The 22,008-nt window shown below is 55.6% G+C and overlaps 2 protein-coding genes across 2 annotated transcripts in view; both read left to right on the top strand.

Annotated features, from left to right (window-relative positions):
• Window positions 1-15: 15 nt before the first annotated feature.
• On the top strand, window positions 16-17,109 carry MAU2 (MAU2 sister chromatid cohesion factor). The gene is made up of 19 exons (XM_051769344.1): window positions 16-450; window positions 704-721; window positions 1,132-1,197; window positions 1,775-1,870; window positions 2,791-2,885; window positions 3,470-3,497; window positions 4,446-4,601; window positions 5,016-5,162; window positions 5,782-5,872; window positions 6,281-6,384; window positions 8,053-8,130; window positions 8,787-8,852; window positions 9,133-9,216; window positions 9,756-9,805; window positions 10,029-10,106; window positions 10,757-10,868; window positions 11,342-11,432; window positions 12,164-12,291; window positions 13,642-17,109. The coding sequence occupies exons 1-19, from the start codon at window positions 31-33 to the stop codon at window positions 13,714-13,716; spliced, it is 1,983 nt and encodes a 660-aa protein (XP_051625304.1). The 5' UTR covers window positions 16-30; the 3' UTR covers window positions 13,717-17,109.
• Window positions 17,110-20,959: 3,850 nt separating this feature from the next.
• The window catches only part of GATAD2A (GATA zinc finger domain containing 2A), a 50,444-nt gene continuing 49,395 nt past the window's right edge, over window positions 20,960-22,008 (top strand). Inside the window, exon 1 of the mRNA XM_051769206.1 lies at window positions 20,960-21,046. The gene's annotated coding sequence lies outside the window, so the exon portion shown is untranslated. The remainder of the gene's footprint in view (window positions 21,047-22,008) is intronic.

Below are 22,008 nucleotides of genomic sequence, written 5' to 3'. Positions count from 1 at the left end.
CCCCCCGCCCGTGTTGTCGGCGGCCCCAAGATGGCGGCGGTGGCGGCGGGCGCGGCGGCCCCTCAGCAGCCGCCGCCGCCTCAGCAGCCGCCGCAGCCGGCGGGAGGCGGCGGGACGGGCTCCGGGGACGCCGCGGGAGCCGCGGGTGGCGCCGGCGGCGGCGGCGGCGCGGGCGGAGGCGGCGGCGGCGCGGCCGGGCCCGCGCCGGGCTCGGGGTCGGGCGGCGGCGCGGCCGCGGGCGAGTCGTGGTACCTGGCGCTGCTGGGCCTGGCCGAGCACTTCCGCACGTCCAGCCCGCCCAAGGTGCGGCTCTGCGTGCACTGCCTGCAGGCCGTGCTGCCCCGCAAGCCCCCCGCCAGAATGGAGGCCCGCACGCACCTCCAGCTCGGCTCCGTCCTCTACCACCACACCCGCAACGGCGACCAGGCCCGCGGGCACCTGGAGAAGGCGGTGAGCGGGGTCTGGGGGGCTCGGGGGGGTCCTGGAGTAGGGGAGGGAGGAGATGGAGGTGTCCCAGCACCTGGAGAAGGCGGTGAGCGGGGTCTGGGCGGCTCGGGGGGGTCCTGGAGTAGGGGAGGGAGGTGCTGGACGTGTCCCAGCACCTGGAGAAGGCGGTGAGTGGGATGGAGGGGGTGAGGGAGGGGCTGGTGGAGGGGTCCCGGTGGGTGCTGGTCCCAGACTAACCCCCTGTGTTCCCTTGCAGTGGCTGATATCCCAGCAGGTATCCTTTTCCTGGCACAGCACTGCTGCTTCTCCTGGGAGCACATCCAGGGAGCGGGGGGATCGCTGGGAAGAGCTGAGGAATTCCCTCCCAAAGAGCCTTGAGGTGTTTGAAGAGAGAGTTAATTGTCCTTTACCGGGTGCTGAGCACAAAACACCTCCGTGGAAACTCCTCAAGCACCTCCAAGGGCCTGGGGTGGGGGTTTAACTGGTGCTTTTATTCTATTTTAAATCTACTTTTAAACTCTTTCATCACTGGGGGCCTCTTTCATTGAACCCCGGGATGGTTTGGCTTGGAAGGGACTTTAAGGCCCATCTAATCCCAGCTTTCCTGAGGGGTTCAGAGTTTCTGGGGGCCAGGCTGGTGCTGTTTTCCACCCCGTGTCCGTCATTCCTTAACTCTGGTGCCAGATCCCCCAGTTTGAAGATGTGAAGTTCGAGGCAGCCAGTTTGCTGTCGGAGCTGTACTGCCAGGAGGTGAGTGGCACCACCAGGAGCTGCCTTTCCAGACCCTGGAGGGGTTGATTCCCCTTAATAGGACGATTTTATGGGATTTTTAGGGTCGGGGTTGTAAATATGGAGGAGTTAAAAAGACAAAAAAAAAAAAGGCATGAAGGGCTTTTTGTTTTGTTTTGTTTTGTTTTAATTCTGGGAGCTGCTGCTGGAATTGCAACGTGGATTTTCCAAAGGGGGTTCCCTTGGCCAAAGTGAGGCCTGGCTTTGGCAGAGGTTGATTTTGGGGGTAGGAGGGGAGTCGAGGGGTTTTCCTCAGGGGTTTGGAATCCTGGAATGGGGTTGGGCTGGAAGGGCATTAAAGCCCCTCCAGTACCACCACACATCCCACTGTCCCAGGTGGCTCCAGCCTGGCCTTGGACACTCCCAGGGCTGGGGCAGCCCCAGCTTCTCCTGGAATCCTCTTCCAGGCTCTCCCCTCTTGGTTCTGTTGCTTTCCCTGGGTTTAAACTCCTCACCTTCCCAACCCAGCAGGCTGCAGAACTGCTCTGCAGCTCCTTGGGAGGGGCTGGATTCCCAGTGCCCCACCTTTGTGTTGCAGAATTCCGTGGACACGGCGAAGCCCCTGCTGCGAAAAGCCATCCAGATCTCCCAGCAGACTCCCTACTGGCACTGCCGCCTGCTCTTCCAGCTGGCTGTGAGTGCTCCCTGCCCCTGCAGTGGGAAAAAGGCCTGGGAAAGCCCTGCATTCCCTTTGGGATGCCCTTTTCACCCCCCTCACCCCTCAGCCGGGGCTCTTAACGGGGAGGGAAGGGAGAAATCCGGGCCACAAACCCGTGGGTTGGTCGGGCTGGAGAGAGGCAGGTGGGGCAGGAAGAGCAGGGATCATCCCATGGGAAGCAGGAACACACAGCTCCAGAGGGGGAGCAGGGAAAACAATAACAGGAGGGATTTTGGGGCTTGCGGGGAATGGTCTGAAATCCTGCTGGAATTGGGGTTTGTAGGGAATGGTCTGAAATCCTGCTGGAATTGGGGTTTGCAGGGAATGGCTCAAAATCCTACTGGAATTGGGGTTTGCCAGGGAATGAACTAAAATCCTGCTGGAATTGGGGTTTGCCAGGCTCTGAGGGTTTGTTGGGGTCTTAAAAACAGCTTTTAAAATGTCTCTAAAACGTCTTTTAAAGTTTCTCAGAGATATCTTTTAAAATGTCTTTTAAAACTTCTTTTAAAATGTCTTTTTGAAATTTTCCATTACCTTGGTAGAGGTGGGAGGGGGAGAAGGAGCAGGTGAAAGGTGTCCAGGGAAAGTTTCTGGAATATGCTCACAAGTGTTTATAAAATAAATATATATATGAGTGTATTTATATAAAAATATGTATAAATTGAATTCCTGTTCTGGGATATGCTTAGAAGTGTATATAAAATAAATATATAAGTGTATTTTTATAAAAATATATATAAATTGAATGTATAAGTGAATTATGAAGTGTGAATGTAAAGTCTGGGGGTTTATGTTTTGGCACATGGAAAGCACAGGGATAGGGACACTGGGAGGACTCTGGAATGGGTTTCCTGGAGCAAACCCTGACCTTTTGGGTGTGTTTTTTGTCATTCCAGCAACTGCACACCCTGGAGAAGGACTTGGTGTCTGCCTGTGACCTGCTGGGGGTGGGAGCAGAGTATGCCAGGGTGGTGGGGTCTGAGTACACCAGGTGAGATCCCTGGGATCCCCTCCCTCCCCACGGGGAATAGCCTGGCTTCCTCCATTTTTATTTGGAGCTGTTCTGGTTTTTATTTAAATGTGTCAATTTGCCTCTAAAACCCACCTGGAAATCACCTTTCTGAGCTGGTTTCTCCAGCTCTGGGGGGGCTTTTCCAGCTCTTTCCTTTCCCTGCTCACGGAATCCCAGAGTGGTTTGGGTTGGAAGGGCCTCAAAGATCCTCCAGTTCCAACCTTCCACCACCCCATTAGAACCATTAAACCCAAGCATGTCCTCTTCAGACTCTGGAGGGGCTTTTTAAACTGAGTTTTGTCTGGTTTGAGCTCAGAAACTTTTGGAGCTGGAACTGCCCAAAGCTGGGATGCAAAGCTGGGGCTGGAATTCTGATTCCTGCAGCCCTTTTCCCACTTAGCTTTGAAATGGGTTTCCTGAGGCAGGTCCCTTAATACTCTTTTCCTTCTGCTCTTCAAGGGGGGAGAAAAGCAAATCCTGATTTTTTTCCTCTTTATTTTTTAACGTGTAATTGTGGTTTGAGTAACTCTCTGTGAGCATAACTTTGTTTTATTCCATTTCAGAGCGTTGTTCCTGCTCAGCAAGGGGATGGTGAGTGGGATGTTCTTTTAAATAACCTCTTCACTCGTTTATTTTTAAGTTCCAGAGCAAAAGAACAAGACTTGCCTGGCCATAAACTGATTTTTAAGGTGCCTTGTGTGCCTTTTTGTGCTTTTTTTATCTTCTTGTTTGCCCTGTGAGCAAGCAGGGCATTAAAATATATTTGGGATAAGCTTGGAGTCTGCAGGATTGGTGTGAAATCCTCGGGAAGAGGTTTGAGGGGTTGGGGTTTTTTTCCTTCTTAAGTATGATGTGATTTTTCTGGGAGGGAAAAGGATAATTGGGAACTGTGAAAGGATTTCTGGGAGGGAAAAGGATAATTGGGAATTGTAAAAGGATTTCTGGGAGGGAAAAGGATAACTAGGAATTGTAAAAGGATTTCTGGGAGGGAAAAGGATAACTGGGAATTGTGAAAGGATTTCTGGGAGGGAAAAGGATGTTTGGGAATTGTAAAAGGATTTCTGGGAGGGAAAAGGATAACTGGGAATTGTGAAAGGATTTCTGGGAGGGAAAAGGATAACTGGGAATTGTAAAAGGATTTCTGGGAGGGAAAAGGATAACTGGGAATTGTGAAAGGATTTCTGGGAGGGAAAAGGATAACTGGGAATTGTGAAAGGATGACTGGAAACTGTCACTGGAGGGAAGGGAAGCTGTGGCTGTGGGAAAGGGCTCTTGCAATGAGATGAATAAATCAAATGGGCCTGGAATGAGAATCCTGGAGTGGTTGGGGTTGGAAGGGGCTCAAAGCCCATCCATGGGCAGGGCCACCTCCCACTATCCCAGATTTCTCCAGCCTGGCCTTGGAAAACTCCGGGGATGGGGCAGCCACAGCTTCCCTGGGAATTCCATCCCAGTTCCTCCCAGTGCTGTGGTTCTCTGAGTGTTTAAAGTGTTCAACACCAAATCCATGGTTTCCTTCTCTCCCCTCTGGACTTGCAGCTGCTCCTGATGGAGCGGAAGCTGCAGGAGGTTCACCCTCTGCTGACCCTGTGCGGGCAGATCGTGGAGAACTGGCAGGGCAACCCCATCCAGAAGGAGTCCCTGCGGGTCTTCTTCCTGGTCCTGCAGGTCACACACTACCTGGATGCTGGGCAGGTAGGTGGGGGATCCCAGGGAACTCTGGGAAGAGCAGCACTGCCTCCACAAACACCTCTGAGGGTGGTTTTTGGGGAGCAAAACCGAATTTCTGTAGATTTTCGTCACAGGTGAAACGAGGGGGAAAACTACTTGAATTTCTCCCTCGAGGGAAGGTTTTTCTGGGGTGTTTTTGTACTGTTTGGCCTCTCTTGCTTCCATGTTGTGCTGCTGGGGGGTAACACCCACCAAACCAAAAACCTGTAATTTTGGGAAACACTTTGCCCGGATTTTTCACCCGCAAACGGCAGAGTGTTGTTCACCCTGTTACACTTTGGGCACGAAGTAATTCCCTGCCTTGGGGGGGGTGGGTTATTTGTTACCTGGGAGGTTTTCCCCCCTGGAATGGTGCCTCTGGAAGGTGTGGTTTGCCAGGTGAAGAGCGTGAAGCCCTGCCTGAAGCAGCTCCAGCAGTGCATCCAGACCATCTCCACGCTGCACGACGACGAGATCCTGCCCAGCAACCCCGCTGACCTCTTCCACTGGCTGCCCAAGGAGCACATGTGTGTGCTGGTCTACCTGGTGAGAGCTCTGCTCGCTAATTAGTCGCTAATTAACGAGGGGCTGGGTAAAAACTGGGGTGGATCTCGGTGCTGCACCAGCAGCTGGATCCTGCCACGGCACCCCTGGCACCACCAGTGGGAGAAAAGAGGGGAAAGAAGCCCCAAAAAGTGAAATTGAACTCTATTAATATCCAACTCAAAGAAAAGTGGATTAATCTGTGTGAAGAGGAGCCACCTTGGCTCAGTTTTTACCTGTGTTGTGACAAACTGGACTCCAGGTCTCTGCAACTGGTCGTTCCACTTCTTGAATGTGACTCAAAATCCTAAATGTTGTCCAGGGTGAGCTGAAAAAGCTCAGTTGGGGGGACTCCCAGGCCTCGTGGGAGCTGCCAGCCCTTCCCTCTTGGCACAGAGGAGTTTTTAGATAACCCTGGAATGGTTTGGGCTGGAAGGACCTTAAAGCTCACCCAGTGCCACCCCCTGCCCCGGGCAGGGACCCCTCCTGCTGTCCCAGGCTGCTCCAGCCTGCCCTTGGGCACTTCCAGGGACTGGGACGTGCCCAGCTTGTCTGGGAATCCCATCCCAGTGCTCCTGGGAGGCTGAGGAAGGTGAGTGAGCCGTGCTGTGTCTCCCTGCAGGTGACAGTGATGCATTCCATGCAGGCAGGGTACCTGGAGAAGGCCCAGAAGTACACAGACAAAGCCCTCATGCAGCTGGAGAAGCTAAAAAGTAAGGGGAAGGCTTGGAATTCAGCTGGTGCTGCAAAATTCTAGTATTTGTTGCTAATTTAAAACCAAACACGGCCTTTTTTGGCTCCCTGGGCAGCCAAAGACCAGAGTGAGACTTTTGTTCTTTTTTAAGGCTGGGTGGTTGCTTTAAATACAGAAACACTACTGAGAATAACAACTTTTCCCACTGTTTGTTCCCAGTTTGTTTCACTGCTCCCACCGTTATTCTTTTAGCTGGTTGCTTTGAGCACAAAAATTAGTGGTTTGTTTATTGTCAGTAATAATGTTGTTAATAACATTTTTACTGTTAAAACATCGAGTTTTGGGGGGGTTTGCTGCGACTCAGTGGACTGGGTTGTAAATTCCTGAGGTAACTCCACTTGCTGTGCTCCCTCCCCTCCCTCTCCAGTGCTGGACTGCAGCCCCATCCTGTCCTCATTCCAAGTGATTTTGTTGGAACACATCATCATGTGCCGGCTGGTGACAGGACACAAAGCCACAGCCCTGCAGGAGGTGAGGCTGGGCTGGGATCCCAGCATCCCCTGGGATGGGGTGGGATCCCAGCACTCCCTGGGATGGGATTCCAGCATCCCCTGGGATGGGGTGGGATTCCAGCATCCCCTGGGATGGGATTCCAGCATCCCCTGGGATGGGATCCCAGCATTCACTGGGATGGGGTGGGATCCCAGCATTCCCTGGGATGGGATTCCAGCATTCCCTGGGATGGGATTCCAGCATCCCCTGGGATGGGCTGGGATTCCAGCATCCCCTGGGATGGGGTGGGATCCCAGCACTCCCTGGGATGGGATTCCAGCATTCCCTGGGATGGGATTCCAGCATCCCCTGGGATGGGATTCCAGCATTCCCTGGGCTGGGATTCCAGCATCCCCTGGGATGGGCTGGGATTCCAGCATTCCCTGGGATGGGGTGGGATTCCAGCATCCCCTAGGATGGGATTCCAGCATCCCCTGGGATTGGGTGGGATTCCAGCATTCCCTGGGATGGGCTGGCATTCCAGCATTCCCTGGGATGGGGTGGGATTCCAGCATCCCCTGGGATGGGCTGGGATTCCAGCATCCCCTGGGATGGGATTCCAGCATCCCCTGGGATGGGATTCCAGCATCCCCTGGGATGGGCTGGCATTCCAGCATTCCCTGGGCTGGGATTCCAGCATTCCCTGGGATGGGGTGGGATCCCAGCATTCCCTGGGGTGGGCTGGGATTCCAGCATTCCCTGGGATGGGCTGGGATTCCAGCATTCCCTGGGATGGGGTGGGATTCCAGCATTCCCTGGGATGGGCTGGGATTCCAGCATTCCCTGGGATGGGCTGGGATCCCAGCATTCCCTGGGGTGGGCTGGGATCCCAGCATTCCCTGGATGCAGGGATGGCCTTTAAAACGTGGGAATTTGGGTTTGGGGGGAGGTATTTGGGCTCAGGCAGGAGTTCCTGCTGAGCTATTGATGGATACAGCCAGGAGGGATGGATGGATGGAGCTCAGGAGCTGTGGGATTGGCTCCTCTGCAGTATTTTTGGGACACTCTGGAGTTGGACAGTGGCTGATGGTGCAGCTGACACCCTCCTGCTGTATTTACAGCCTGACTTGGGTGTCTTTCCCCTTCCCAGAGTGGCTCCTTCCCCTTCCTTGTCCCAGCATTTCCCAGCTTTCAGACCTCCTGCCTTCCTGCCCTTTCCTCCCACACAGTGGAAGGAGAGCAAGGGAGGGTTTGTGTTGTTCAGGGCAAGAAAGGACTGAGCCTTTTCCCATTTTTCCAGTCATTTCCAAATCCTGCTCATCCACCCCGTGTTCAGGGGAGGTGCTGGATCATCCCAAGCAGGGAGGTTCAGAACTGGTCGTTGCTCCTGGCCCATTCCCTGGAATATTTTATCCCAGTTTTTCTGCAGAATGTCAGGTTTGGGGGCTGCCAGGAGGGATCTGTGACTTGGTTTGCAGGGGGTGGAGCTGCTGGAGTTCAAACCATTCCAGAGCAGTTGGGGTGTGGGGCAGTGCCTGTCCCTGGGCTGGGGGCACATCCAGCCTCCAGCTTCTACCCAGGAGCATAATTTGGGATCCTTGGGATAACCACTGAAACCTGGACACACATGGGGGGGGAAGGAGGTGGATTTGGAGCAGGAAACGGAGAAAAAATGTCCTAAAATGTGACTGTCTGTGCTTGTGCCAGATCTCCCAGGTGTGCCAGCTGTGCCAGCAGTCACCCAGGCTCTTCTCCAACCACGCTGCCCAGCTCCACACGCTCCTGGTGAGTGCCTGCAATGAGCCCTGGCAGCTCCTGGGAGCACCAGATCCCACCCCTGCTCATCCCCAGCAGCTCAGGGCAGGCAGGGAGGGGAGCAGCAGGAATCCTCTCCTGTGGGGACTCACCCCTGGTGGGGCTCCCACCTGCCAGAGGCTTTTAAAGCCCTTTGGAAATAAGTGTTGGGGAATCCTGGAGCGGGTTTGGGTTGGAAGGACCTTAAATCCCATCCCATCCCATCCCATCCCATCCCACCTCCCGCTATCCCAGGTTGCTCCAGCCTGGCCTTGGACACTTCCAGGGATGGGGAATCCACAGGTTTTTCTGGAAAAAGATTTGTGTTGGATTTTGTGTCACGAACAGTCAAGGAGGTAAATTCAGGAGGTTGGAAACAGCTGGAGATGGTTTTTTATGGGAATTGTCACATAGGAAATTTTGAGCATTGCGTGACATTTATGGTTTCCTCAGCTAAATAAAGCTTTTTTTACATGAATGAACTTATTTTAAAGGGCTTTCTGTAAGAATTCCTTTATTTTCCCCAGAGCCAGGCACATCCAGGGCTTGTTGGTTGCTTTTCCCTGGTGATATCCCGGGATTTCTGTGGGTTTGGGGGGTGCCTTTCTTCGCTGTGAGGATCATCATTTGCATTTCTCCTCCTCCAGGGCCTCTACTGCATCTCTGTTAACTGCATGGACAATGCAGAAGCACAGTTCACTACAGCACTGAGGGTGAGATTTCTGCTTCCAGGCTTTCCTGTGGATGCTCCAGGTGGGAGTGGGGCTGTTGGAGTTGTGTGGGAACGGCGAGGTCAGAAGGGAAACCTGGCAATAATCTGTATTTACCTTCACTGCTCTGTTAATTTTTCCTGTGCTTCCAGCCTGGAGGGTTTTATGGCATCACGACATCAGGCATAAAAATGTGGGGTTTTTATGGGATGAGCAGGTGCCAGGGGAGGCTCTGGAATACGTGGAATGTGTGACTGTGCTGTTGTTGTTCTGTCCCTCCCAGCTCACGACACACCAGGAGCTCTGGGCATTCATTGTCACCAACCTGGCCAGCGTGTACATCCGGGAGGGCAACAGGCACCAGGAGGTAAAAATGGGCCCTGCCTGCCCCCAGAACCCCCCTCCCTGCAGGGAAAACACCTCCTGGCCTTGGAATTCTGCTTTGCCCTGGGGGTTTTTGCAGTGGGAGCCTTGCCTGGCACAGCAGCTCCTTCACCAGGCAGCTGGAGAGGAATCAGCTGGGTCAGGGTGTCGTGGGTCAGGGTGTCGTGGGTCAGAGTGTTGTGGGTCAGAGTGGTCTGGGTCAGGGTGTCCTGGGTCAGGGTGTCCTGGGTCAGGGTGTTCTGGGTCAGGGTGTTCTGGGTCAGGGTGTTCTGGGTCAGGGTGTTCTGGGTCAGGGTGTTCTGGGTCAGGGTGTTCTGGGTCAGGGTGTCCTGGGTCAGAGTGTTGTGGGTCAGGGTGTTCTTGGAGTGTGTGTGCCCTGATCCCACCGGAGGGGGGGAATTGGGGTGTGTTTGGGGTGATTTGCACCCTTCTGGTTCGACCTACACTTCAAAAAAAAGCACTTTGTGTCGGGCTGTGTGTGTGAGAAACGCTGATTGTTCCCTCCCCTCTCCCACTCTGCAGCTCTACAGCCTGTTGGAAAGGATAAACCCAGACCACAACTTCCCCGTGAGGTGAGAATTCCGGGGACGGGAACAGGGGATGTGTGGCAGGGTTTGGAAGAGGAACCAGAACACTCCACTTATTTCCAAGGCAGAAGTTCTGACCTGAAGTATAATAATGAGTTGGGAAGCTGGATTTTTTTTTTGGGGGGGGGGTGGGAATTCCCAGCAATCCGTGTGGGATTCCCTGATCCCTGCCTGGGGCTGAGATCCCAACCTGTGCTTTTCCCCCCAGCTCCCACTGTCTCCGAGCTGCAGCTTTTTACATCCGAGGGCTCTTCTCCTTCTTCCAGGGCAGATACAACGAGGCAAAGTGAGTACAAACCCCTTGGGCATCCAAAGCCAGCAGCTTTTCCTGCTGTTCTCCCCTGGATAAAGCAGGAGGTTGGAGAAACCCACAGGGAGAAGAGGCAGAAACGAAGCCTTGGGGTTTCCACTCCCATCCCAAAAAGCTGAATTAATTCCTCCTTTCCCCTAATCCCTGCCCACCCCATCCCACAAAAACTGAACCCAGGACTCATGGAGAACCCCCAAGCTTCTCAGAGTTGGAGCTATCAGCTGAATTCCCAACTCCCTCCCAGGAAATTCAGTGAAGGGTTGTGCTTTTTCATCATTTATTGCGTGTTCTTCCCCCCTTTTTAGCAGACAAGGTGAAGTTTTAAAGTAGTTTTGATGTACTTCAGCCTGTGTTGGGTCTGTCCCACTGAAAATCCAGGTCTCTTTCCTGTGGGATCCTTTGGAATCTCATGTCCTTGGTGCAGTTTTCCAAGGGGGGGAGCTCTGCCACAGCCTTTTCTGCCGAGCTTTGGGAACTCGGTGCTTTAACATCACCTGCAGCACGTTCATTCCCTACTCCTGATGTTTTCCAGTTACTTCAGCTCTTGGTTCAGCTTCCCACGATGGTTTTTCTCTGCTGGGAGGGAAGGGATGTTGTCAAACCCCCCTTTTATGCCCGTTTTCCAGGCGGTTCCTGAGGGAGACCCTGAAGATGTCCAATGCAGAGGATCTGAACCGGCTCACAGCCTGTTCCCTGGTGCTGCTGGGGCACATCTTCTACGTGCTGGGCAACCACAGGGTGAGAAAGAAATCCTGGAGCCTTTTTTTTTTTATTGCTGTCCCACAAAAAGTTGGCATTTTATTGCCTTGGAGCTGGGATTTGCACGTTTAATAACTTTAATCAGGTGTCTGTTCCGTGATGCCTGAGGAAAAGGGGCTGGAAAAGGACAAGTGGCATCGTTCCACTGGACTGTTCAGGGAGGAATTGTGGATGCAATCCTGAAATCTCACTGCTGTGCTGGAGCACAGGGAATATTTCTGCTGTGCTGCACTGGAATTCCCAGGATGGAGCAAATCCCAGGCAGCTCTGGGATGAGTTTTTTGGGGTTGTCCCATCAAAGGCTCCCAGCTGGGAGGGACAGAACGTGGCACAAATTAAAGGAGGCAGATTTTTCACAGCAGATTTGACACCTGTGTGTTTGCAAGGGGGGAAAAAAAAAAACCCCAAATATCCCATTTGTTTTGTTTGCTTTGCCCTCTGCTCTCCCCCAGGAAAGCAACAACATGGTGGTCCCAGCCATGCAGTTGGCCAGCAAGATCCCAGACATGTCTGTGCAGCTCTGGTCCTCAGCCCTGCTCAGAGGTGAGGGGGGAAAGGGCCTTCCTGGGGGTGGCTGGGAATACCAGAGGTGGAATGGGATAACCCAGAGTCCCCTCTGCTCTGGAGCCAGGCTGGGAGAGCTGGGGGGGTTCACCTGGAGAAAGGAAGGATCCAGGGAGAGCTGAGAGCTCTTTCCAGGGCCTAAAGGGGCTCCAGGAGAGCTGGAGAGGGACTGGGGACAAGGGCTGGAGGGACAGGACACAGGGAAAGGATCCCAGTGCCAGAGGGCAGGGAGAGGTGGGAGATTGGGAAGGAACTCCTGGCTGAGGTGGAGAGGGGCTGGGCTGGAATTCCCAGAGAAGCTGTGGCTGCCCCTGGATCCCTGGCAGTGCCCAAGGCCAGGCTGGATGTTTGATCCCTGGAATGTGTGTGGTGGAAGCAGCAGGTCTGTCCCAGTCCCACTAGATGGGGCTGGAAGGCAGAAAATCCCAGCCCAGGCTGCTCAGGGGCTTCCAGTGGTGTCAGGAGTTTCCTTGCTCCTCGTGGAGCTGCCTTGATGTTCCTTTGGATAGCTGGAAGCTGGAACAGCAGCGAATCCTGCTGGAAAAGGGAAGGGTTGGGGTTTCCTGGGGAGGTTTTTGCTCTGGGACGACGTGGTTTGGTGCTGGAATGATCCCCATCCCACCCAGGGTGTTTTGGGATAGAGGGAGCTGCTCCCTTGGCACTGGGGTGCAAAGCAGTGGGGTTATTTTTTTCCCCCTGGTGTCTTCCAGACCTCAACAAGGCCTGTGGGAATGCCATGGACGCTCACGAGGCAGCTCAGATGCACCAGAACTTCTCCCAGCAGCTGCTCCAGGACCACATCGAGGCCTGCAGCCTCCCTGAGCACAACCTGATCACGGTGAGGGCACGGCCCCTGCCCTCCCCTGCCCCCTTCCCACCCAGCCCCCCGAATTCAGTCAGCTCCCTGCAGTTCAAACTGCTCTGAGAGCAGGAAAAGTGACAAACAGTGATTTTTGTGAGGGTTGGTTGGTGGCACTGCCAGCAGGAGAGGTGACCCAGCGAGTTCATTCTTGGCCTTTGCTCCTCACAGGTGTTTTCTTGCCACCCCCAGAGCTCCTGCTTGGTTTTTGAAATGCCTTTTGTGGCCACTGGATGTGACCAAGTGGCCTCTTGTTTTGGGTGCCAGCTCTTGCTTTTGATCCCAACTTCACTGGAGGCTCTGGGCCATCCCCTCTGCCCTGTCCTGGGAATGCTTTGCTGGGCACAGCTCCAAGGGCAGTTTGCACTGGGACCTCAGCATTCCCAAGTGGGGTTTTTCCTCCCCTCTGGAAGCCACTGAGTTGCAACAACTCAGTTTTTAAGCCCCCAAATGCTTTTCCCTGCCCTTGGCAGTGCCCCTGAGCTCCTGAACCAGGAGCAACTGGGAAAGAGGGGCTTGGAAACCCAGTCCCAGGCAGTTTGCACTGGGACTCCAGCATTCCCAGGTGGGGTTTTTTCCTCCCCCCCCCCATTTATCTGTAAATATCCATCTTATTTATCTGTTTTTCCTGTCAGAAGCATTTTAACACAGGTTTAAAAATGTGGAATAGTTCCCTCAGCAACAGCAGGAGGTGATTCTGTTCTGAAATAACTGAGAGAACATCCAGAGGGGAACGTGGGATGTGAGGAATTGGACACCTTTTGGGAGGAAAAGGAGGGGGAAAGGCCAGTGGGGAGGAGCTGTTTGCTGGCTTTGCTCACAGGGGGGGAGCCTGAGAGCTTTGAGGGGTTTGTGAGCAGCAGTTTTGGGGGATCCCAGAGCCAGGTGCCTCCCTGAGCCCTCATCCATCCTGAGCCAGGCACAGAGATGCCCTGGATTAAAAACCTGGAGGGGGAAAAAAAAAGGATTAAGAAATAAATACCCAATTTTGGCTGAGGTGAGGGGGAAATAAGCAACGAAAGGAGCACCCTTTGCCTTGCCCTGGGAGCCTCTGGCACATCCAGGTGGGTCCCTGCTTGGGCTTTCCTGTGCTCAGGGGTCCAGTTTGTCCCTGGAAGAGCAGGAATTGCTCCCCCTGGGCTGGGAATGGTGGGGGTGTGGAGGGGCTCCCAAGGAAACACCCCTTCCAGAGACATGGAAAACCCAAACCTGGCGTGTGGGGGGTGAAAGGTGGGCTCTCCCAAGTCTCAGGGAAGCTCTGGGTGGCCAGTCCTGCTTTTCCCAGTCCTGCTTTTCCCTGGAATTTCACAGTGTGTGTTCTTCTTGCAGTGGACAGATGGACCCCCCCCCGTGCAGTTCCAGGCCCAGAACGGCCCCACCACCAGCCTGGCCAGCCTCCTGTGAACCACAGTAACTATTCAGGACAAACCTCCACCAAACAAAAGCCAAAAAACAAAACAAACAAACAAAACAAACAAAAAAAAAAAACAACAACAAAAGGAGAAAAAACACAGACACACAGAAAAAAAAAAAATCCACTCAAAACCCTTTTCTTCCAGGAAAAGGGAAAGCAGATTCCTCTGGGAGGGAGGCCTTGCTAGGAGAGGGGTGGCAGGAGGACAAGAGGAGCCCCTTGGTGGGAAGGGCAGCAGGAGCTGCTCCTTCCAGGCAGGAATATCCTGGGGGGTGTGTGCTGGTTTGAGCTGCTCCCCCTCTGGCTGAGAACTGAGGTTTTTAGTCCCAAGGACTCGTGTTCCTTCACTCTGTTCAGATCCCTCCTGGCTGGGAGCTCCTGGGAAGCAAAGAGGACTCACTTGGATCCACGTTGGATCCACTGCCCCCTTCCCCCTGGAGTGTGATCCTGCTCTTGTGCCCTCCCTGGGGGTGATGGGGTGAAATCATGATGGATTTTGGGGTGCCCTGAAGTTCCCAGTGCAGTTCCTGAGGTGGAATTCTCCTGGGGTTTTTTTTGTGCTGTTGTTGGGGAAGGAGGAGCTTCTGGGGCAGGTTTTGGTGTCCCAGGGCAGGTCCCATCAGAGTGGGACAAAGAGCCACCACTGTGTGTCCCTGTGAGGGCCTCCCTCCCCTGGCCCTGGCCCAGAACCACAGCTCTCTCCGTGGCTTTGTGGGGTTTGTGGGAGCAGGAACGTTCCTCCCCTCCTGTCTGATCCCTTCCTGGGCCAAACAACTGGGGAAAAAAAACAACCTTTTGCATCTTTGCTGCAGCCTGGCAGTGAAGGCACCTGTGCCTTAAGGATTTACAGAGTCAGAGCTAAACCAGGTGGTTAAACCCAGACCCAACCTAAGCCAGAGGCTTAACTTAAAACCACAGTCTTGCCCTGGGCAAAACTGCCCAGTTTCCAGGCTTTCCCAGGTAAGATTCCCTGTTCCAGCTCAGTTTTCTGGCCTCTCCAGCTGTGGGTTCTCCCTCCCTGTGCCTGTGCAGCCTCAGAGCAGGACACAGGCTGGGCCTGCAGAGCTGGGAGGAGTTCATTCCAGGTTTTGCCAGGGCCCAGCAGTGCCTGGGAGGTCCCTGGGGTTGAATAAAGGTGTTTTTCTCCGTTGGTAGCTCTGGATATTCATCTCCCAGCTTCAACAGGGGAGGGCAGAGGACTGTGTAGGGCTCTCAGTGATGCAGCCAGAGAGGGAACTGACCCCCTAAACCTTTTCTTCAGTCACAGATGGGTTGGAAGGGACCTTAAAATCATCTCACTTCAGCCCCCAGGGCTCATTTTGCCTTCCCAGTTCCCCTCCCCTCTCTCTCTCAGCAGCTCAGAGGTGGTTTTTTTTGCAATGCAAACCCTTCAGTTTTCCCCTCTGAAGGACATTCCAGGGACAGGGTTTTGTCCAGTCACCAAAGCAGGATTTTGTGGTTCCTCTCCCGTGGAGATCCTGATCCCAGACCTTGGCTCTGGTGTGTTTTAGGCCTTGTTAAATCTCCACAGGGGAAAACGTGGCCTTGACACCACTCCAGGCAGGGAATCTTGTCCCTGGCATTGCAAGGAAAACCCCCAGGGCTGTTTAAACTCAAAAAAACAGGAAAGAAATGTGGGATCCAGAGCCCTGGAGGTCCCAGTCCGGGGGGGATCCAGCTCCTGGGGTGTGCCTGAGGCTCTGAATCCCAAGGCATTCCCATGGGAGCTCCAGGCCAGTGGGCCCCCAGTTTGGGGGGAGCTTTGGGGTCCCACTGCTGCACCCCCCAGGAGCTCAGCACCCCCCTTGTGCTGGGACTGAGGTCAGGAACGACCCCCCCTTGGGAATGTTGATGCCCCAGGGGCTGCCTTTCCCTGGTGTGGGAAGCAGGATCTCCCTTTTTTTTTTCCTCCCCTCTGGAAGTCACTGAGTTGCAACAACTCAGTTTTTAAGCCCCCAAATGGTTTTCCCTGCCCTTGGCAGTGCCCTGAGCTCCTGAACCAGGAGCAGCTGGAAAAGAGAGGCTTGAAAACCAGTGCCAGGCAGGGGCTCCAGGCACCCTCTTGTCTGTCTGTCCATCCAGCCCAAGGCTGTCAGGAACTGGGTCCCTTCCAGCTCAGAATATTCTGTGATTCACTTCAACCTCAGCTCTTCAGAAATTGGCTTTTAATTTCAGGAGCAGATTCCCAGAGCGGGTTGGGTTGGGAAGGACCTTAAGGATCATCCAGTTCCCACCCCCTGCCACGGGCAGGGACACCTTCCACTAGACCAGGCTGCTCCAAGCTGGGCCTAAACCCTTCCAGGGATGGGGCAGCCTGAAATGTTGGCCAAGTGCTGCTCCTGTAGGGCAGGAGTGACAGAACCCCGAGCCCAGAGAGCTGTGGTTGGGGCTGAGCCTTGGGGCAGAAAAGCCTCTTGCAGGGAGATGTCCAGCAGTGCCTGTTGGGGAAGGCTCCTTCCCCAACCTCCTCGTGCTGCTCAGGGACCCCCAGAGCTGGAGATGGGGGGCAGGGACACAAATCCCAGGGACAATTCCCAGTGTGGCTTCTCCTGGTCCTTGGGGGGGGTGATCCAGGCTGCTTTGGACAGTTCCAATCCAGGCTGGAACAAAAAAGGAAGGGGAGAGGGAAGGGAGGGAGGACTGGAGGGAAGGCTGGTGCTGATCTCAGGGGTTTGGAGCAGGATCCATGTGCTGCCACACCAGGAGGATCCACCTGGGCTTGGCTCTGAGCCCAACAAACCCCCTCCCCCTGTCCCAAACTCAGCTCCAGAGCCCCCTTCCCACCCCAGGACTCCACCCCCCGTGTAAATTTGAACATAACCCGGTGATTTTCTATCTCTCCAGCCCGATGTACATCAGTGACAATGTACAGAAGCTTTTTAACTACACTTGTATATTAAATTATTTAATAGTTTGGTTTTTTTTTTTTTTTTTTTTTTGCTTTTCCAGTACCTTTTGTATTGTAACAGGGCTGAGAACGAGGCCCCTCAGCTGCAGTTCTGCTCATTTCCAGTGTGTAAAGTTGAACAGCAAAACTAGAAGTTTACAAAAATAACTCTGTCAAAAGTGCTTGGTCTGTTTGACTTGATTTGAACAAATTTCTAACCTGTCTTGTCCAATCATTTAATTTTCTCTCTTTCTCTCTCTCTCCAAACGACCCCTGAAGTGTTTTATGAGCTTCTAAAAAACACACACAAAAAAAATTATTCTTCTAAAGATGTAATTTAGAGAAATGTACAGGTTTGGGGTTTGGGTTTGTTTTTTTTTTTTTTGGTTGGTTGGTTTGTTTTTTTTCCTCTGGGTATTTTTAAAGGAGTAGCAGGAACTTTAACCCACCTAATCCCTGGTTGTAGATAGTGTAAAAAAAAACTGATATATGTATAGAGGCTGCAGTCTGGAGACGTGTTTTTGCCCCTTGTATCCCGTTCCCTGCAGCAGGAACAGCAGAGGCCCAACCACCCAGGGCACCTGGATCAGGCTGGGGGAGTTCAAAAGAAATCCAATCAAAATAAAATAAGAATAAAACCCATCAGGAGCAAAAAACTGCCTGATGAACGAGGGCCTGGAGCTGCCTGAGCTCCCCTGCTCTGATTTCATCCAGTTCTCCCAAATTCTGCAGGAACTGAGGGATGTCAGGGCTCCCTGAGCCTTCCCACCTTGGACAGGGGGGTGAAGGGAACCCTGGGGAGGTTTTTTTTTATTTTTGGCTGTGCAGAAAAAGGGGGAGCAGAGAGGCTGCAGTGCCCCCTGTCCCTGCCCCCCCTGTATTTAATGTCCCCCTGAGTGTCTGAGGGCCCCCAGGAGCAGGACAGGGCCCCCCAGCCCCTGCTGCTCCCTGTAAATACCCCTGAACCCCTGCAGTGAGAGGGGGCCTGGCCCTGTCCCCCCACCCTCTGGGCCCCCTCTCCTTTTCTATATTAGAAGAATTTTTAAATAAAGTGAAATTTTACTTCTTCTACCGCTTTGTGTAGAATTGATTCCTTCAGCCCAGCCCCGGGGAGGGGCCCACAGCCCGGATTTTCCTGCTTGGAAGTGCTCCCCCAGGCAGGGAAGAGGTGGCTGGAGCTGCTCTGGGATTGCTGGAACTCCAGCAGGTGTCTGGGATAACACCAGGGCTCCGTGGATCCCTCAAACTCCGGGAATTGGGAGTGCTTTGGGCCAGGACACGACTGTTCTTCCTGCCCTGGATGGGGCTGTGTTTGATCTTCACCAATGCATCAGTGGTTTCCTGGGAGAAGTTTCCTCTCTGTGCCTTTTATCCCCGAATTTTCAAGCAGGTGTTTTTTTTACATTTTCAGCTTTTTAAAGTTTTTTGAGTTTGTTTTTTTTAAGTTTAAAGAAAAAAAAAAAAAACAGAAGAAAACTGCTGAATTCTTTTGAGAGTAAAACCTGGAAAGGACTAAAGGTACAAGACTCAGCTGCAGCCTGTCCTTTCCCAAAGCACCCCCTGAGCTGCTGAGCTCCTCCTTGGAACTTTCATCCGAGAAGCCGAGTGGGTTTTGCTCCAAAAACGAAAATTCCAGCCCCAATGGCAGCTTCCTTTGTGCTGGGAATGGGGTTGGACTGCGCTGCCTCTGCCTCCTCTCCCTGGGAATCTGCCCCTCCTTCCTCAGGGAAAAGAGCTGAGCTGTTGGCACCTTCTCCTCTTCATCCCTCCCTCTGGAATCTCGGCAGCTCCCGCGGGAAACACCCGAAACCCGGTGGCTGCAGGTGGGAAATTTTGATCCTGACAGATCCAGAGCCACATCCAGTCAGTTTTCCTCGTGTTTGGCTGTGTCAGGAGCTGACAGGGAAAAAACAAAGCTCCAGACCTGCTGCACCAGTGGCTGGAGATGGTTCTGCCACACTCCCAGCTCGTCCCACCTGGATTGGAACGTGGCAGGGAAAAGAGCTCTTCCCACCAACCACGGGGAGAAAAGTTAGGGAAGGAATTGGGCTTGGCTTCACCTGAGTTTTAGGGGATCAAACCCAGCTCAGGCCTGTTGTGGAGCTCTCCTGGGAGAAGCAGGTGGAGGTGCAGCAGCTCTGTGTGTGTTCCCTGGGGATTAAAGGATTCTTCCCAAGGATTCAGCCTTCCCTGGGTAACCAGGAGGTTTGGAATGGCCTGAGGTTTGGAGCCAGGGGGGTTCTGGGAGAAGTCACTGAGTTAAAACTTCTCTGTGCCATGCAAAGGAGGGGGGGGGGAGAAGGTGCTTTTTAACAGGAAAACTCATGGAATCCTGGAGTGGTTTGGGTGGGAAGGGACCCAAAGGACCATCCAGTGCCACCCCCTGCCCTGGCAGGGACACCTCCCACTATCCCAGGGTGCTCCAACCCGGCCTTGGACACTCCCAGGGCTGGGGCAGCCACAGCTCCTCTGGGAATTCCTTCCCAATATCCCATCCAACCCTCTGGCACTGGGAAGCCATTCCCCCTTGTCCTGTCCCTCCAGGCCCTTGCTCACTCTCCCAAAGGATGCTGAGCACGAAGTTGTTCCCAGAAATTGGGAATCTTTGACCTGTTGAGTGGCAAAAGTGAAGTTTGTTGGAGCTTCCCTGCCCGGCTCTGGATGCAGGGAGGAAGGAGAGCCCTGGATTTGAGCTCTGGTTCTTTCCTTGCCAAAGCCTCGACTCGGTGCCTCCCCTGCCTTGGTAAAACGGGAAACGTTCTCCCCTCGTGCTCCTTGACGATTATAAATGGGAATAATCGGCATTATCAGAGTGAAACCAGCACCCCCACAACCTGACGGGAGCCACCTCAGATCCCATCGGCTGCACGTGGAAAACACTCGGGGAAAGCTCCGTTCTGGCCTTGGAAAGTGCCAGCCCTGGCACTTTATCCCCCCCTCCATTAGAAAATCGCTTCACCCGAGATTTATTTCTCTCCCTCCGAAGCACAACCTCCCTTCCAGGTGTCTGGAAACGCTGGATCCCAAATCCCGAGGGCTGTGGCAGAGCCGGGCTGGGGGGTGGGGGGGGAGTGGCGGCTCAGCACACGGTTTTTTTTTTAATGTATTAATCCAACTGTTCAGGGAGTCTCCCGAGGAAAATTCATTTATTAATTCCTTTGTTCCCGGCTCTGCGGCGCCGACTCGGCCAGGTGGGTTCGGCTCCCGCCCGGGTTCGTCCCCGCAGCCCAAGGGTTAAAAATCCCTGCGGGAACATCCCGGGGGAGGCGCGGCCGGGGCGGGGGAAGGGCCGGGGAACCCTGACCCACATCGGGGCTGAGTCACCGAACCGGCACCGGGGGACGGGCCGGGACCTGCCCCGGCACCGGCTGGAGCTGCTGCGGGAGCGGGAGCGGCTCCTCCTGATCCCCGGCACCGGCTGGAGCTGCGCCCCCGGGACATGCCCCGGCCCCCGGGACCGGCACTGGCGGGTCCCGGGGCTGCCCCCGCCGAGCCCCCCGGCCCCGCCGAGCCCCCGCCTCCATCCCGCCCCATCCCATCCCATCCCATCCCATCCCACCCCCGCGCCGCTTCCTCCCGCCGCCGCTCCCCGCCCCCCCCCTCCCTATCTGCGGCCCCAGCGCGGCCTGCGCGGGCGGATAAGGGCGGCCGCGGCCCCTCCCCGCGGGCAGCGCCATCACCTCAGCCGGCCCCGGGAGGAGCCGCTCCCGACCCCGGGGGGACCCGCCGGGCGGAGCCGCTCCCGGCCCGGCCCCTCGGGACACGCCCCCTCCCCGCGGGCCGCGCTCCCATTGGCCGCCGCTACCCGCGGCGCGGCGCTCACTGGGCAAGCCGCCCGTCAATCAAAGAGGCCGCGCCTCTTTCCCCTCGCGGGGGCGGGGCTCACGACGCGTCAATCAAATAAGGGGCCACGCCTCTTTTCTTCGCCGCTTACTACGGGGGCGGGGCGAAGGCGGGCTCCGCGCGCCGATTGGCCGCGGCGCGGGCAAGCCCTGTTCTGATTGGGCGGCTCGCCCGTCAGTCGCGAGTTTAAAGATTAAAAAAAAAACCCCAGCGCAGCGCCCCAGGCCCGGCGGGGGGGCGTGGCCAAGGGCAGGGGGGCGTGGCCGAGCGCGAGGGTGTCCCAAATCTGCCTGGCAACGGGGGGGGCCGGGGGGGGGTCGGGGTTCACCCGGGGGGGGGTTATAAGGGAGGGGAGGGGGGGGGGAAGGGGAGGGGGTCGGAGGGCGAGGGGGGGGTGAGGGAAGGGGGGCAGTGGGGGGGGCGGAGGGTGAGGGGGGGGCGGGTCCCCCTGCGCGCGCAGCCCCCCCGCCCCCCCCCCCCCTCCTGTCAGTGGCCACCTGAGGGAGCCGCCTCCCCTCCCCCCACGGCCCCAGTCCGGGCCGGGCCCCGCTGAGGAGGAGGAGGAGGCGGCTCTGAGGGGGCTCCGGACAGTGAGTGACACCCGCGCCCCCCACCCCCCCGGACACCCCCCCCGGGGAGCGGGGACAGGGGGGGACACCCCCGCACCCCCCCCAGCCCCCGGCCCGGGGGGCGAGCGGCTGAGGGCAAGGGGGGAGGGACGGGGGGGGGGGCCGCGAGGGGTGGGGGGGGCACCGCTGTGAGGGGAGTGTGTGTGTGGGGGGGGGGGGGACATGGCGAGGGGGGGGCGAGGGAACCCCCTGAGGGACGTGTGAGGGGTGGGTGGTGCTGGGGGGGGGGGAGGTTATTGGGGTGAGGGGCGGGCACGGGGGGTGTTCGGGGTGGTGGGGTAAAAACAACAAAAAAAAAAAACCAAAACAAAAAAAAAATTTAAAAAAAAAAAAGAAAAAAATTAAAAACGAAAGGGGAAAAGAGGGTTGGGAAGTGGGTGGGCAGGGGCGAGGGGGTGCCAGGGAGGAGCGGGAGTGCATCCTGGGAGTTGCCCGATAGGCACAGCTACCAGAGCATGTCAGCAAAGGCGGATTATTGGTGCCACAGCCTGGGGAGGGCGGGGGAGGGGAGTGGGGGAGGGGACCGGGCCACCGCCGGGGCCACCGGGGCCACCACCGGGGCCACCACCGGGCACAGCGCCGGGGCCACCCCGCCCCGGGGGGGGGGGGCACGGCCGGGGGGTCCCCCCGCCGGGAGAGGGGGAAGAAGCGGCGGAGAAGCGGCAGGAAAAGTTTTGGGCACTGGGGTGGTGGGGGGGGGGAGGGAAACGTTTGCGGGTTTTTTCCTTTTTTTTTTTTTTTTTTTTTTTAAATGCCGTGAATCGTCCCGGAACTGGAGGGTTTGAGATGAACTGGCCCCCCCTTCCCCCTTCTCGAAGCTGAGGGGGGCTGCGGGGAAACTTGGGGGGGGGGGGAAGAAAGCTGAGGGTTTGCAGTGAACCCCAGGGGCTGCCCCCAAAGCTGAGGGTTTGTGATGAACCCCA

The sequence above is a fragment of the Manacus candei genome, unplaced genomic scaffold (genome assembly GCF_025592945.1).
Source record: "Manacus candei isolate 608988 ecotype Guabito, Panama unplaced genomic scaffold, ASM2559294v1 h1tg000106l, whole genome shotgun sequence".
Lineage (NCBI taxonomy): Eukaryota > Metazoa > Chordata > Aves > Passeriformes > Pipridae > Manacus > Manacus candei.
This window is presented reverse-complemented; position numbering and strand designations above follow the sequence as displayed.